Genomic DNA, 17,399 nt, shown 5'->3' on the forward strand with positions numbered 1-17,399 from the left:
CCTATATTTTAATATCCAAGGCAGAATACAGCTAAAACAATTTCCGGTTTGGTTTGAAACAAATCAAACCACTTAAAAACCAGACATATGCAAAACGTATCAAGCAAATTAAGTCACTGAGAACAGTGGGTTGCTGTGAGCTTTCTAGGTTCCAGAAGCATTCTCTCCTGACATTTTGCCCATATCTATGGCAAGCATCCTCATACCTCGCAACCTCTGAGGATGCCTGCCGTAGATAAGGGTGAAACATCATGAGAGAATGCTTCTGGAACATGGCCATACAGCCTGGAAACCTCACAGCAACCCAGTGATTACAGCCATGAAAGCCTTCAACAACTCACTGAGAACAATTAAAAAAATATGGCCTCATACAGACCCAAACTATCTATTCAAACAGAGAAGGCTAAAGGCCCTCTAAAATTGCAACCCCCATAAACTGATAGCATCTTTATCACATTCTTCAAGGAGTTTCAGGGAGCTTCCCTCCTTTTATCATCCCAACAACCTTGTGAGGTAGATAATATAGATATGAGACACTGATTTGTTTTGAGACACATAAAGTGCTTCTGGCTCTGATGATTTGACCCTTCTTCCATCTCTTTAGTTTTCAGCCCAACAGTCACTCTACCACTTGGACTGTTATAACCCACATTACTTAATAACACTATTAATAAATAATGTTATGTATTCCATTTATTCCTAAAGGCTTTTTCAAAAATAAGTTTGAGTTAGAAAGAAGGAGCCACTGGTAGGAAAATTCCACATACTAAAAAGCAGAAAATGAGTTAAGTAAGCATCCAAGTATTACCCAAAAATATGTATAACTCTCATCGTTCTGTGTGGTTCCCAACTGCAAATGTTGTTCCTCGGAAGTTATCTTTGGAACCAGGGGCATCGGTCTGAAATACAGCCCCTCACTCACCTTAAGGTCGAGATGATGCTGTTATTTCATATTTAGATCATGGCTAGTGAAGAATTATAGGGCGCATATTAGTCACCTCTGATTATGACTTCGTATGCCCACCCAATTTAGTAACAGCAGTTGGTTTCTTGCTGTGGGGAGCAACAGAGAATGAGATTATTAGCAGAGGTTCTGGGATAAGCAAACAGATGAGAAGGTCTGGGGCAGAGAGAAGAAGTCAGGATAAGACAGAGGAATGGGGCTTTCAAGCGGAGGGAGATTTGCTTCAGGTCTGGTCTTGAATGCGGCTGGATGGCTCATCACACCACTGGATCAGGTAGCACTGTTTGCAGTGATGTCAAATATTATTTATCCGTTTTCTTTTCATGTTAAGGTGATGCCAATACTATTCAGCCATCTATCCCATCGATTTGGGGGATATTTGTAGTTTTCAACAGGACTTGTCATCAGTAGCTTTTGAATATGCCATTTTAAATAGTCTAGGCACCTACTGATTTAAAACTGGTTAACTTTTTTGTTTTGTTTTATTGCGTTTTGCATCCTGCTGTAAAATGTTTTTATTTGGGGATTTTCAAAACTGGTGATTTGGGGCTGTTGTGTGTTGCTGAACATAGACACAAAGGCTGGATCTACACTGCCCTATATCCCAGGATTTGATCCCAGGTTATCTGTTTTGAACTGGATTATACGGGTCTACACTGCCAGATAATCTGGAATAATTTGGGATCAAATCCTGGGATACTGGGCAGTGTAGAAGGAGCCAAAGAAGGAGCTGAGGCTTCTAGTATGTCACGGAGGAAATATTTGAAAAGTTGAACATACAGTAGAGTCTCACTTATCCAAGCTAAACGGGCCGGCAGAAGCTTGGATAAGCGAATATCTTGGATAATAAGGAGGGATTAAGGAAAAGCCTATTAAACATCAAATTAGGTTATGATTTTACAAATTAAGCACCAAAACATCATGCTATACAACAAATTTGACAGGAAAAGTAGTTCAATATGCAGTAATCTTATGTTGTAACTACTGTATTTATGAATTTAGTACCAAAATATCATGATATATTGAAAACATTGACTACAAAAATGGCTTGGATTATCCAGAGGCTTGGATAAGCGAGGCTTGGATATGTGAGACTCTACTGTACTTGTCAACCCAATTTCAGTAGCAGAAAGTTGGGCACATTTTCCCCTCTGTTTTAGAAAAAAACGAGTCAGACTTAGGCAATATTGTGACTCCTGGCTAAGTTTTAAGTTTACCCTATTCTTGTCAATCATTCTTGCTTAACAGACAACTACTACTCCTCTTGAATTTGTTTCTGAGGAAGAATGTCTTGGTTTTGGCTCTTATATCTTCACTGATGAGTGACAAATAGCAGAGGTGTTTTTAGGTTTGGGGTAGGAATTTGAGAAGATTCCAGGCAGCAGCAACTTATGCCCTTTATGGGTCCGACTGGCACTGATATTGTCATGTAGGAAGGCACAATCTAAGCACTCCCAACAGATGGACATCCAGCTGCTGCTTAAAAACGTATAGAATCTTCACCATGTTCCTTCTGGTCAGTGGAAATTTTTTCAGATTGGTTTGGCCCTGAGTTTGTATTGGGCTAACTCTTTGTTGTTGTTGCATGCCTCCTAATAGACTCTGATCTAAGTGATGGTTTTCTCATTGCTTTCCTCAAAGGCTGAGTGAGATAGTGATTTGTGATGGGATTCTAGGGCTGAGCAAGGATTTGAATACGCGTCTCCTTGAGTCCTTGGATGCATCTACACCAGGCATGGGCAAACTTCGGCCCTCCAGGTGTTTTGGACTTCAACTCCCACAATTCCTAACAGCTGGTAGGCTCTTAGAAATTGTGGGAGTTGAAGTCCAAAACACCTGGAGGGCTGGAGTTTGCTCATGCCTGATCTACACTGTAGAATGAATGCAGGGTGATACCACTTTCACTGCCAGGGCTCAATGCTATGGAATCTCGTGAGCTGTAGGCACTCCTTGGCAAAGAAGTCTAAAGACCTTGTAAAACTACAACTCCTAAGTTTCCATAGCACTGAGCCCTGGCAGTTAAAGTGGTCTCAAACTGCATTCATTCTACAATGTAAATGCACCTTCAGTCCAACATGCCATACTTCTGCTGTGATGTAACATGTATATGTACGTGTCCTGAGCAACTGATCAAATAAACTACTTACCTTGAAGGAACTGATATTGCATCAGGTGAGTGGCTGAATTGCTCAGAACAAGGTCAATATATTGAAGCAACTTAACAGCATACTTCAGCTGATATGATTTAGTGCACACAATTTCCCCAAGCAGGGCAGCTTCACACAGTCACAGTCCTTGTGACTTCAAGGAGCTTCACAGTCCTTGTGAGCAGAAAGGAGGAAATATTTTTTACTTGGCCTGTATACTAAGAAGTGATCAGGTTGAGCAGGCAGAAAATATTTTTTTTCTTGGGAGCCTTTCACACTATACAGTTATAGCTCTTTGATTCCATTTTAAATGCCATGATTAAAAATCATACCATCCTGTGGAATCCTGGGGTTTGAGTTTTGGGAGTGGTATATTAAGGTATATCTACACTGTAGAATGAATGCAGTTTGACACCACTTTAACTGCCATGGTTCAACACTATGGAAGCCTGGGAGATGTAGTTTTATAGGTTTTACAAGGTCTTTGTCCTACTTTTCATATATTGTTTAACTGCAACACCCAGCATTCTGATCCTATGCTGGAAAATTTTGGCAGCTGGGAAATACAATCCAACAATATCTGGAAGGCCATACAGTTTTCATTGCTGTTCTCGCACCCAGGACATACAATAAAAGATAGTGATGCGGGAGACCAGAAATCACATTTTTCCAAATTGCCAGGCACCCTATTTCTATCCATTGGTTCCAGTTGCAGTAGGTTCTCAGTTAACCAGCACCCCTGGGGACTGACAGATGCCAGATAAATTTAGTTTCTTGTTGCTTGAGAGTTACTATTAAAAATAGGCCTAATGCACACTATGCCATATCATAAACTATGAATTGACTTGATTTTAATATTGAAATACAGTAATTAAAAGCAAATAAAGACTAATAAAGGCAAACTTAATAAAAAAATCCACTACAAACTATTTTTAATTTGAAATATTATTTTCTTAGATTTTTTTGCCAGTTGCTTGAGAGTTCCGGTTAACTGAGAGACTACAGTATTTTTCCCCCCTTTGGAAACTGTCAGCCACTGACTTGGAGACTGAGACCAGACCCAGGGATTCCCACTTTGAGTAGTACTGCTCTTTCCAATTTCAAAGCACAATCTCTAGGATATCTTTTGTGGAAAATTCTGAATGTTTTACTAGGCAGGTTGATGTGGTTGTTCATACCTTCCCAATAATTCACTCCTGATTGGGAAGTCAAGACTTTGCCCAGAAAGGGAAACTGCTTGCCATGAAATCGTAGTGAACAACAGCAGTAATAACAGTAATGCAATGTATTTATAATACCAAGATAAGAATAAATACAGGAAGAAAAAGCAGAAATTGTCCCCGTTTAATAAGCATATACAGTAGAGTCTCACTTTTCCAACACTTGCTTATCCAACGTTCTGGATTATCCAACGCATTTTTGTAGTCAATGTTTTCAATATAACATGATATTTTGGTGCTAATTTTGTAAATACAGTAATTACAACATAACATTAATGTGTAATGAACTACTTTTTCTGTCAAATTTGTTGTATAACATGATGTTTTGGTGCTTAATTTGTAAAATCATAACCTATTTTGAGCTTTAATAGGCTTTTTCTTAATCTCTCCTTATTATCCAACATATTCACTTATCCAACGTTCTGCTGGCCCGTTTATGTTGGATAAGTGAGACTCTAACTGTATATATCTACAAGAGATAATAAATGTCAGCTGTTGATTTTGAGGAAAATGATTAGCCTGTAAAAAATTGAGAACTAACACTATCTGGGGTTGTTGTGTGTTTTCCGAGCTGCATGGCCATGTTCCAGAAGTATTCTTTCCTGACGTTTTGCCCACATATATGGCAGGCATCCTCTGGAGTAACTATGACATAGAGTAACTATGTAATGGTAATATGGTAATAATAATAGTTACCAGCCTCTCTCCAAGATTTGGAGGGGGTACAACATAGTCAAAATATGCAGGTAAAATATTTTCCACCTATTCACAGGGGTCCCAATCCAAATAAGACCAGTTTATTAACTCTGAAATAAGAAATAAACCAAGTGTACATCTCCAAGATTTGGAGGGAGTACAACATAGTTAAAATATGCAGGTAAAATATTTTCTGCCTATTCACAAGGGTCCCAATCCAAATAACACCTGTTTATTAATTCTGAAATAAAAAATAAACTAAGTGTACATCTATTCCATAGAATTAATGCAGATTAATATTACTTTAACTGCTGTGGCTCAATGTTATAGGATCATGAGAGCTATAGTTTTAGCAAGTCTTTCGCCTTCTTTGTCAAAGAGTGCTAGTGTCTCACCAAACTACAATTTGTAGAATTCTTTATCATTGAGCCATACCAGATAAAGTGGTGTTAAAATGCATTAATTCTGTGGTGTAGATGTACCCTAAGGTGTATTCCATGTATTTAATATAAACACATTATTTCAAAATACTTATATTCAAAGATATCAAGGAACCTAAGCATTTCTAATTCTCTCCTACCTTCGAACTTCTTTGGCCAAGATTAGCTGTGCCGAGGAAAGACAACTCCAAACTTTCTCTACTCTTCGACTCATAGAAGGAGACGTCTAGCTGACTTTCCAAACAATAATTCCTGTGAACTTGAACACAGATACATTCAACCTTCCTCCTTAGTGACGGAAAGTAATTCTACATCACTCCCACCACCCAGCAATTTGGGGGCTCACCTCCTGCCCCCCCCCCTTCCCTCCTGTATACAGTACACTGCATTCAGAAGCTGACATGAAGGCGAAGCCTGATATACAGAGCTTTCTGTTTCCCTGTGACTCACTTGACATTAACATAATTATGTTACAGGAGTCAAAGCGATTTTCAAACTATGAGTAATGCACAAACCAGAGTGTGTGTGGACAAGAGAGGGGGCATATCAGTTAGCTGAAGTAATCGGCAGCTGCCGTGATAGCAGCTGAAGAATGAAGGTCTTCATGTAAAACTATCTGTGCTTGAAACTTACATAAAGAACTGAAACCTTGAGTGCCTTTGGGAGAAAAGACCTTCGCGCTCGTCCCATTGGCCACAGGCACTTTTATTTATGAATTGTTTGGTTCCCTTGGCTGAAGAGTACTCAGAGTGGGGAACAGCTTCTACTAAAGGGCTCCTTCCTTCCTTTTTCCTTCTTCCTTCTTTTCTTTCCTTCGGGGCATGTACACTGTAGAGTTAATGCTTCTTTGACATCACTTTAGCTGTCATTTCTCAATGTCATGGAATCAGGGAAGTCGCAATTTCATGAGGGACCAGCACACTTTGGCAGAGGAGGAGGATAATAATAATAATAATAATAATAATAATAATAATAATAATAATAATAATAATAATAATAATGCTCTGTCTCTCCGACGGGACTCGGGGCAGATTACAAAACACACATAGGGCAAGCATTCAATGTCATTATACAATCAACAATCATCTTCCATGCCGAGGAGTTTTGTCGTTGTTAGACGTCCTCCTGATCAATGTCCTTAAGGGCGCCTTTTATTACCTCTCCTCTAAGGTAAAAAAGGTAAAGGTTTCCCCTGATGTTAAGTCCAGTCATGTCTGACTCTGGGGGTTGGTGCTCATCTCCATTTCTAAGCTGAAGAGCCGGCGTTGTCCATAAACACCTCCAAGGTCATGTGGCCGGCATGGAGCACCGTTACGTTCCCGCCAGAGCAGTACCTATTGATCTACTCACATTTGGCATGTTTTCGAACTGCTAGGTTGGCAGAAGCTGGAGCTAACAGCGGGTGCTCAATCTGCTCCCGGGATTTGAACCTGTGACCTTTCGGTCTGCAAGCTCAGCAGCTCAGTGCTTTAACACACTGAGCCACCGGGGCTCCTTCCCCCCCTCTAAAAGTGGTACCTATTTATCTACTCACATTTCTGCTTTCAATCTGCTAGGTGGACAGGGAGCTGGGGCTGATGGTGAGTGCTCACCCTGACCCAGGCTCAAGCTGCCGACCTTTCAATTGTCAGGATTTTCTGCAGCTAGTGGTTTAGGCTAAATGCCTTGTAAAACTACAACAGCAATTCCATAACATTAATCCATAGCAGTTAATGTGGCATCGAACTACATTAATTCTGTAGTGTAGATGCATTTTATTTATTTCTCCTCTCTCCCTTTTTGTGATATATATATTGTTCACACAACACTATACACGCACAAGTGGCTTTGCAGAATATCAGGGAATAGATCCCTGCACTCTGGTGTTTATATAAAGTTCGAAAAGGGAAAAGGTGAAAGGAGGAAGGGAAAGTTGAGTGAAGGGAGAATAGGGAAATAATATGTAACTATTTCAATTACTCATGTGGAGATACCATTGAGGCAGGTCTGTAGTTCCTATATCAGGAGAAAGGTGGAATATAAAATTAGATAAATGTGAGAACCAGGGGGCTGAGCTCGGTGAATTCCTGATTTATTTATTTTTTCACTTCTCAGGTTAAGTAATAATTTCCACACTCACCATCTCTCCCTCTTTCTATCTCTCTCTGTCCCACATGCATCCCCTCCCTATCTTCAAAATAAAAAGAACAGGTCTCTGCCCTCAGAAATACGTAATCTAAACTCCAGGTGAATATCCCTTATCTGGAATGTCAAAATACTTCAAAATCATCTACATCGGTGGCTGGGATAGTGATACTTTTGCTTTCTGATGGTTCAGTGTACACAGACTTTGCTTCATGCGCAAAATTATTTAAAACAGTGTGTAAAGCTACCTTCAAGCTATGGTTATATAGTGCATATGAAACATAAATAAATTTCGAGTTAAAACTTGGGTCCCATCTCCAAGATATCTCATCTAACTATTTATCTATCCAAGTAAATGCACTTTAGAAGGTGGATTGTGGAGATGAAAATTTGGATATAAGACCAAAACTATAAGAAGAAACAAATCTACAGAGGGCTTTGAAAGTAAAAACAAGGAGCATATACTAAATTAAAGAACAAACAGGACAATAGTGTGTTACCATTAATACTGCTACAAGAGGAATAACCTCAGGCTCCATATATACTGCCATATAAAACCCAGATTATCTGCTTTGAACTGGATTACTACTACTACTACTACTACTACTACTACTAATAATAATAATAATAATAATAATTCATTTCTATCCCACTTTTCTTTCATGGGTGGGACTCATATAATGAATGTAGACTCATATAATCCAGTTCAAAGCAGATAATGTGGTTTATCTGCTTTAATAGTCTGGATTATATGGTAGTGTAGAGAGGCCTCAGATTTTGGAGGGTTTTTTTCCCAACCAGGTGATTTAGAGATCCTAAACAAAACCAGTTTTATAGTTTTTCTAAAGCAGCCAGCCACTGAAAGCCAAAGATAGCTTTGCTAAAATGTATCAGTATGTGGCTACTATGAATTGTTGATTTTTAAGTACTGTATCATCATAATGCCAATTGTTTGACCCTATGATTTGTTATTGTTCAAACTAATGCTGCTATCTTTTTTAAAATCGCTACCTATAAAAAAACTGAAAGCATTTTTTTCTGGAAAAATGACTTGTGGCCATTTCTTACCAGTGTGTTGTTTTGACTTGTGGCCTGTTTGTTCCATGCAGATAACCAAAGGCCAATTGCTAGCAGGGTGGCAGCCTCTAATATTATTGGGATGCTGTTGAAAATCTTATTAGGTCTGTCATGAAATATCGAGACAGACCTGATAGCAGGTTTTGTCAGAGACTCTGGTACCTATGTTCATGGCAGCATAATATGGGTAATTAAATTTTCCTGTATTTCTTGACCACATTGCAAAGACATAAACACAAGAACCACAACCTTTTCCAAACCCATGTGCTTATAGAGAATATTACTTCATGAATGTTGAATTTGATTGCTCTGAATTATGTTGATAGTTCAATTGTAGTTTAACTACAATTGACTTAAGTATGTTTTATTGAGTTTTATCTGTATCTGTTTTTATTTTTGTAAACTGCCTTGAGCCCCATGACTTGGGAAAGGTGGGATGATGATGATGATGGTGATAGTACATCTGATTGTGTCATGTTTAGAAAAGTACAAGTTATGAACAAGCTTTGTTCTTAAGCTGAATTTGTCTATAGGTCAGAACAGATACATTTTTAAGTGTAACGCTAGCCAAACACTCACTCACACACACACACGCTTTGGATAGCATAGGAAAGGGTCAACACTCCTGTGGTGTTTGTCTTACTGTCTGAGCAAGAAGATTTTTACATCACTTTCTGTCCCTGTGACCATGGGATTTTGAAAAAATTGGCTTCTTATGAAGACAAGGATTGGCGATAAAGCTTAAGTGGAGATCCCTTTTCCCCATGATAACTCTTTCAGGAATGAATTTCCCTTCCAAGGGGTAATTTCTCTCACTTCCTGTTGTCTCACTCCCATTCTTAACTATGAATCATTTGTATGTCTGTAACTTGGGAACTACCTGTATTTTCCACAATGTCTATTAAGTGTTTAAGGTACCCTAAAACACTTTTTTTTTGTTCAGACTAATACCGCCACCTTTTTGGTATGAATAATTTTATCATACTACAATATTTTACACACACACACACACACTACTGTAATTTGCTTCTGTTAAATGCTACTGGAGCATCCTCTCAAATACTATACTACATATTGCATTGAAAAGTTTCCCCCAAAATGTTTAGTTGTTGTTGCTTATGGAGTTGTAGTTTAGGGAGGCACCAGAAATCTTTGGTAGAGAAGGCCAAAGACCTTCTACAACTTTAACTTCCATGATTCTATAGTATTGAGTATGACAGTTAAAGTGGTGTCAAACTGCATTAGTTCTACAGTGTAGATGCATCCAAAGACAAAGGGAATATGTGGTCTCCATCTATCAGTTCTTTGTTGTAGCCTTGTCTACTTGTGATCCAGCAAATGAGGCTGTGCTGAGAGTTCTGTCAGAGTAATTTGCAGCGCAGCAGTAGATGGAGTCAGTGGGACGCAGAACGAAGTGACATCCAGAGACTTCAGTAAAACTATATACAAAGTTTTATTGTACAAGACAAACAGACTTGCAGACAATAGATACAGGACTCGCACTCTAGGCAGACAGAACAGAACTGAACTGATGCAATCAGTAATGCACACACACTTGTGTCTGGACACTCCCTAGCTCCAGCCACACATCAAGGTCAACACAGCTTCTCAGCAATTAACTCTTTCCAGACTATGTTACACTCTGGATGATGCAATCAGTATGCAAAGACACAAATTTCATTTAAACACGATCTATACACAAATCCCACATTAACAAGTTCGTGGGGTGGGAAAGCATTATGCTAACTTATGCACCAGCTAATGGTATTAGATACCACTAAATGGTCTCAAAATATTTACATAGCACACATTTCCGCCATTACCAGTATAAGCGTCAGTTACTATTCCTGTAGACAAGTTTGGAAATAATTTATTCTTTTCTTTTTGTATGGGGGATGTTATCTCCTCCTCCCATAAGGCAATAATGCACACCACAACCATGATGGGGATTTTTAAAAAGGCCACAACTCAATTAGATTACAACTTGCCAAAGGCTGGCATCCCCACATGGGTCTAGATTCTGGCCAGTGCTGCTGTGGGATCAGCCCAGTACCAGTTTCCATTGGTGTTGCCTAGACAACCTGATGGGTCACCCCAGCTACAATCTTTTTGTGTGTAGTATGAGTCATATAGCCTGAATATATTTTTATATCAAATAATAATACTAATTTTATGTATGAGACCAAGTTTGTATACATTGAACTATTAGAAAGCAAAGATGTCAATATCTCAGCCACCCGTGTGGACAATTTTGGACTATTTCAGATAAGGGATACTCAACATGTGTGTGATCTCAAAGTAAACTATATTCTGGTCTTCTTTAATATAGCGTTTTAAAATATGCTTTAAAATATAATCTATTTTATAAACAAAATTAGTTTTGTATCTCCTATTCTGTTTCTTTGCAACTGCATTCGTTGGATCTGATATTGTTTTTTCCCTTTAAATTGTATTTTAAAATATACTCTAAAGCCTTCAACAATGCATTCTCTAATGAATTTGGGGAAGGAGATTGCATTTTTTTGCAGGGAGTCTGCAAAATGTACCTTTGTGTTGTTTCTCTTGATTTAGTTGTTCATAGGGGATAAAAACTCAAGATAAAGTGTTCATACATGTAATTACACCAAGCTAGAGATTAGGACGGTTAAAATCTTCCCTGTAAATTACTGAAGCCAGACGAATGACTGATAATAATTATAATTAATGAAAACACTAGGCAAATATTTAACAGATAGCAGTTGAATGGGAATCAGCATACTTTTGAAGCAAGGAGTGTGTGCCACAATGCTGTTGATTCATGCTGGCACAGAACAAGTGCCATTGGGTACAGTGGGACTAATTTCCAATAAACATGGATAGAGTTGCATTGCTAGATGAGCCAAAAGGGGCACACATGACGAGTGAGTTTTTATACCATTTTTCTTTTAACAAAAGATGCTGTCAATATTACTGTTAAAAAAACAAAACAAAATGTATTTTCATTTTAAAAAGCATTTTTCCTCCAAATTATTGTGAGAACATAGAAGCCAGTGCATAGTTATTAGTCCCTGGTAGAAAACCCTAAAGTAAAAGTGGGAAATGTAAACGTCAAGGCTTGGATGTAACCATTAACAAATAATTGATTACACGGAATTCCTTCCTTCTCATCACATTAAAGACATGAACACATTATATTATGAATGGAACCCCTTCAGTGATGTCATGGCGACTTTTAAGTTATTTTTTAGAACGCTGGGAGTGTGATCTTATTACAATAGTGACGGAGGACTATCACATGGGCCAAATGTTGGCTCATGCTCTGTTGTGGGCAGGCCTGTAGCGAGGGGGTGGTTTAGGGGTTCAACCGAAACTTTTCAAGTTATAAAAAAAATCTCGTTTACTCATGAATTTTAACTGGTTAACCAAATCCCCATGCTAAGTCTATGAGATGCAAAACATTAAGAGTCCCTCCAGGCACTATCTCAAGCAGATATTGACAGGTTTGTAGCGGGGAGGGGTATGTACTAGGGGTTCAACCCCCCCCCCCAAATTTTCAAAACCCCTCCCGAAATTTTTTTCTGGCTACGGCCCTGGTTGTGGGTGTATTCAATTAGGGAAAATCAGGTTTAGGCTAACACTCACAGGGCTGGACCTCCGTAACCACGGTCCTTAATCTAAATTTGACCTCATCTACAGCAGGTTTCTTGTGGAAAAGAGTAAACCACAGGCTACACTACAATGCAACCGGAGCCCTGCCACATGCACTATGGAGGACCTTCTGACAGCAACACCAGAGGCACTCGAAGTGGCCAGCTTCTGGTCAAAGGAAATTTAGTATAATGCCAAGTTTTGGACTTTGTGGTTTTTTCCTATACATTACAACTGCATTCTCAATTAGCTTCTGACATTATAAATAAAGCAAATTCTTTATGCAAATCTTTTGTCTGCAGCATGCATTGACAAACATCATCCAGGAGGATAATCAAACAATACATGACATCTGTCCTGCTTTTATACTCATCCATATGATGAAATGTTACATTCATGGTGGCATCATTCACTACCTGATGCAAGCGCACATTTCTTGTTGCATCAGGCACGTGCTTTGTCATCCTGACTCAGCAATTTTTCACCTGGATGTGCCATTATATTTTATCAAATCCTAAAATTACAGTCAAACAAGATCTGTCAGGTCACAGGTTCCCTGATCCTGTTTTAAAGAAAAGAGGCATTTAAAATATTAATATTACGGGCAAAAATCTTTTAATATGCATTTTATGCATGGCTAATAATCTGTTATAGAGTAACTGCACCATGATGCAAAAGTGTGTGTATGTGTTTGGAGAGGGAGGGAGAAACAGAAGGAGGGGACAAAGTTCACAGGGCATACAAGATTTCCAAGGATAATCACTGACCTTCTATCCTCTCCCTCTTGGGATTAATGCAAGGCTGAGCCAAGAAAGGAGAAACCTTTTCTTTCTGCTTCATTAGTTCCGACTCCTAAAATTAGAGGAGTGGAAATGCATTGGAAGTTCATTTTATTTATCATCATATTGATAGCCCACCTTTCCTCTATTGACCTCCCCTTCATCTTCCCACAACAACCCTGTGAGGGCCCTTCCACACAGGCCTATAACCTAGAATATCAAGGCAGATAATCCACAATATCTGCTTTGAATTGGGCTAACTCCATTTCCCTTCATTGCAAATGTATGTTCAGTGGAAGAAGCTGCCCTCTTGCTTAAAAAATTGAAAATTCTGTGTTTATTCTTTAAAAATAGAATCCAGTTCTATTTGCTTCATTTTTTCTAAACACCGCTCATTCATTCATTCACGTTGCCTGGGCATGTTGAAATCGAAACAAACGTAGGAAACAGAAAGTTAAGGTTTAGCCCTTTCCCCTTGCTAGCCATGCAGCTGGGGAAAAGGAATCAGATTGATTTAAACAAAACTACAGGGTTTATTAGGACTAGTCCAATATACCTGGGGAAGTACAGGCAGCCCCCAAGTTAGGAACAAGATGATAATAATATTAATAATAATAATAATAATAATAATAATAATAGTAATTAGTAGTAGTAGTAGTAGTAGTAGTAGTAGTACAGGCAGCCTCCAAGTTAGGAACAAGATAGGTTCTGTAGGTTTGTTCTTAAGTTGAATGTGTGTGTCAGTGAAAACAGGTATATTTTTAAGTGTATGTCCAAAGTTATATTATATTATTATATTATTAGCTTTGGTGAGCACATGGAAAGGTTAATACCCCTTTAGTGTTTGTTTTGCAGTCTGTGCCCCTGTTCAGAAGATGTCACCTCGCTTTCTGTTCCTGTGATAACTGGATATTGAAAAAATTGGTTTATTGTGGAAACAAGGATTGGTTATAAAGCTTCAGTTGAGATACCTTTTCTCCATGATAACTTTTTCAGGAGTGAATTTTCCTTAACTCATCATCTAACCTTTCGTTGATGAGTTGCACTACTTATATATCTAATTTAAATAGATTTCTATATTACCAAAATACAGACTTTTTTGAGATGTTGACCAGAGGAGATAATATTGCACAATTTCATTAGCAAAAGGTATCAATCTGTGTTGAAAAGAAATGTGGATTTTAATATTTTGTTTTTCATACTATATTACAAAAATACGCCAGGAATAAAAACAGCCTAAAACACCATTTACTCAAAATGTATTTCTAACTGCATGTTAAAACACAGCGTCCCTCACTAATCTACTAAAGCCGTGAAACCCAACTGTATTTGTATTGAAATAAGTCCCTCCAAGTGCCAGGTTCTTCTCTAGTCACTTTAAATATGTGTTGTTATGAATACTTATCAGAGAATAGGCCTCACTGAATGTAGATTTATGGCTGATTGCAGTGTGGGTTGAATTTTTAACAAAGTAAGTCTACAATTCTATACCAATTTACCTGAGAAAACCATATAACCTGGTGTTGATCAGAAGTTGGTCCTGGACATCCAGATGACTTTTAGAGACCTTTGGACAGTAACATGGAGTAAAACCAGTTAACCCAGTTTAAACCGGTAATAGGGGTAATTGGTGAAATTGGGGTTAGTGTGGACAACTTGAGTGGGTATAATTTGAACCAGTTCACTGTCTACACAGAGAGCTGTCACTGTCATCTTTTGCTATGTTTTGCAATGCAGGGAAAAGCAGATGGATTTGGGCTGCATCTATGTAGTAGCCTTTCAGACATTATTGGACTGTAAAACCTAATGTCATCATTGTTGCTTTCTTTCAAGGCATTTCAGACTCATGATAACCCTAAGGTGGGGTTTTCTTAGCTACATTTGTTCAGAGGAGGGTGGCGTTTGCCTTCTTCTGACGCTGAGTGTGAATTGCCGAAAGTCATCTAGTAGATTTCCATGGCTGACGAGGGATTTGAACCTTGGTTTCCACAGTTGAGGTCCAATCCTCAAACCACCACATCACATTGGCTCTCTCAGGTCAACATACAGAAGGAAATAACTATTGGTTTGAGCTCTGTGGCTTTATTAAGTCACAACAGCAGCTTTTAGTCCAGCAAGAGGCAAATAATTGGAGGAGCTAAAAGGGTTCCTCTGTCTTTCTGTATCTGTTAAGAGGGAACCAAAGGGCAAAGTTAAGCTTACTGGCTCCTATTCAAAGAAGCCATGTAAATTGAGTTATTGACTGATTGCTGGAATCTTAGTTTTAAGCCCTGCATAGAGGTCTGGGTTATTAGCAGGCTATCTGTCTGTCTAGCCAACCAGCCAGCCTCTCAGCTGCCAAACTGTAACTTGGAAATGTGTGGAAATGCAGTCTGTGGGTTACTCCAGAGAGCCTTGTTGTGGCAATTGGTTTTACGACTGACTTTTCAACATCCACCTCACACCCTATAAAAATCCTGTGTGATTTTAATCCAGGCCTCTAAAGTCACAGTCCAATGCTCAAACCACTACACCAAACTACCTTGGTCAATATAACCCATGATGAGGGATCAAGGACGCTTCTTTTTTTACTTATTGGTGATTAGGCAGGGCTTTTAATATTTACTAAACAGTTCAGAAATAATTTGAAAATTCCAGTATATGACTAGCTCTAAACACATGTAGTCTCTTCTCAAAAAATAAAAGTTTACTCCTTTTATAATACAACACTATGTATGTTTATTCAAATTAGCAAATTCCACCCTAAAGATCAAATGGTAGGAACTGTTTGGCAATGGAATATGCTGCCTTGGAGTCCGGTGAAGTCTTTCTCTGGAGGTTTTTAAGCAGAGGCTGAATTGGCCATATGTCAGGGGTGCTTTGATGGTGTGTTTGTGCATGGCAGAAGGGGGCCAAACTGAATGGCTTTTGGGGTTTCTTGATGATTTTATGAAATGAGGTTTATTTCTTGGTCAATGTTGGAAGCATTTTAGTCCCTTTCCTTGCACTTGCTTGCATGTGTGGGCACAGAAGCAAACATAGTCCAGTTTTTTTACCAGCCCAGTGACATCCCGATTGAACTATAGCTGCTCTTACATGTGGTCAGACTATGTTGGTTGAGGATGATGGGAGTGGTAGTCCAATGCAACTGGAGATTTTCAAAGTCCCTTCTTACCTGCCACACCCCGAAACTTCAGAGGATTGCATTTGAACATTTTTTCTGATTGTTTATGGGATAAATGGATAATTCAGAACAGCTTCGAAGCTCTAATCACAGTTCATTAGACTAATGCCTCTGCTTTGTTTATGTACAAAGTCCAGGTGATAAAGACTCTGGAAAGTTTCAGAAGAGTAATGCTAGGCAAGCATAGAATCATAGAGTTGGAAGAGACTTTGTGGGCCATCCAGTCCACCCCCCTGCCAAGAAGCAGGAAAAGTATTATCTTGAAACCAATAAAACCTCTTCCATTAATTCTGAGTTAAAATATCACGTAATAGTGTAATGTATCCCACAGCTCTCTTTTTTTAAAAATTAAGAATGGCCCTATGGATGCTAACCCAGAAATAAGTATGCTATGTTTATTCATAGGAAAAGTGTGCTTGAAACTGCACTCTGTGTACACAAAACCATAGTCTCCAACATTACACAGGTGGAAAAAAAACAGGAGACAACAGGGAATTAATCAGGAGAGTATGCAAAACATGATCTCTAAAAGGGACCAATACACAATCAATGTGTTGTCAAAGGCTTTCATGGCCGGGATCACAGGGTTGTTGTATGTCTTTCGGGCTGTGTGGCCATGTTCCAGAAGTATTCTCTCCTGACGTTTCGCCCACATCTATGGCAGGCATCCTCAGAGGTTGTGAGGTCCATACCTCACAACCTCTGAGGATGCCTGCCATAGATGTGGGCGAAACGTCAGGAGAGAATACTTCTGGAACATGGCCACACAGCCCGAAAGACATACAACAACCCAATACACAATCACTTTTGTTTGCCATACATAAAAATTTCCTTTGAGATAGGAAGACACAAACTCAATGCCCAGTTATTTCAAGTAAGATTTCTATTCTGGGATTGCTGTGCTTCAGTTAGAGGAGCTCCATTATGGAGCTTTAGAAGCTTACATATACAAGTACAATTTACCGAATCTCCTGGCAAGGACAGAACCATGGGAAGTGCAGTTCAAAATGCAATTTTTCAAAGATATGTCCTTATTCTTCACTCTTAGTCCTCCCTTTTTCCTTATCATTTCTTCAGATTTTTCCTTGCGAAAACAAATTAAGGAGGAAAAGCTAGTATTAATGCCACTATTCAAAAAGTTTTCCCCTTAATAACTTCCTAG

At 38.8% G+C, this 17,399-nt stretch overlaps 1 protein-coding gene across 1 annotated transcript in view; it reads left to right on the forward strand.

Moving 5' to 3' along the window:
- The first annotated feature begins 1,102 nt into the window (after nt 1-1,102).
- Nucleotides 1,103-17,399, forward strand: part of atf3 (activating transcription factor 3) — a 37,374-nt gene continuing 21,077 nt past the window's right edge. The window contains exon 1 of the mRNA XM_008125823.3: nt 1,103-1,238. Within this exon, the coding sequence (XP_008124030.1) occupies nt 1,204-1,238 (35 nt within the window). The 5' untranslated portion in view covers nt 1,103-1,203. The remainder of the gene's footprint in view (nt 1,239-17,399) is intronic.

The sequence above is a fragment of the Anolis carolinensis genome, chromosome 1 (genome assembly GCF_035594765.1).
Source record: "Anolis carolinensis isolate JA03-04 chromosome 1, rAnoCar3.1.pri, whole genome shotgun sequence".
Taxonomy (NCBI): Eukaryota; Metazoa; Chordata; class Lepidosauria; order Squamata; family Dactyloidae; genus Anolis; species Anolis carolinensis.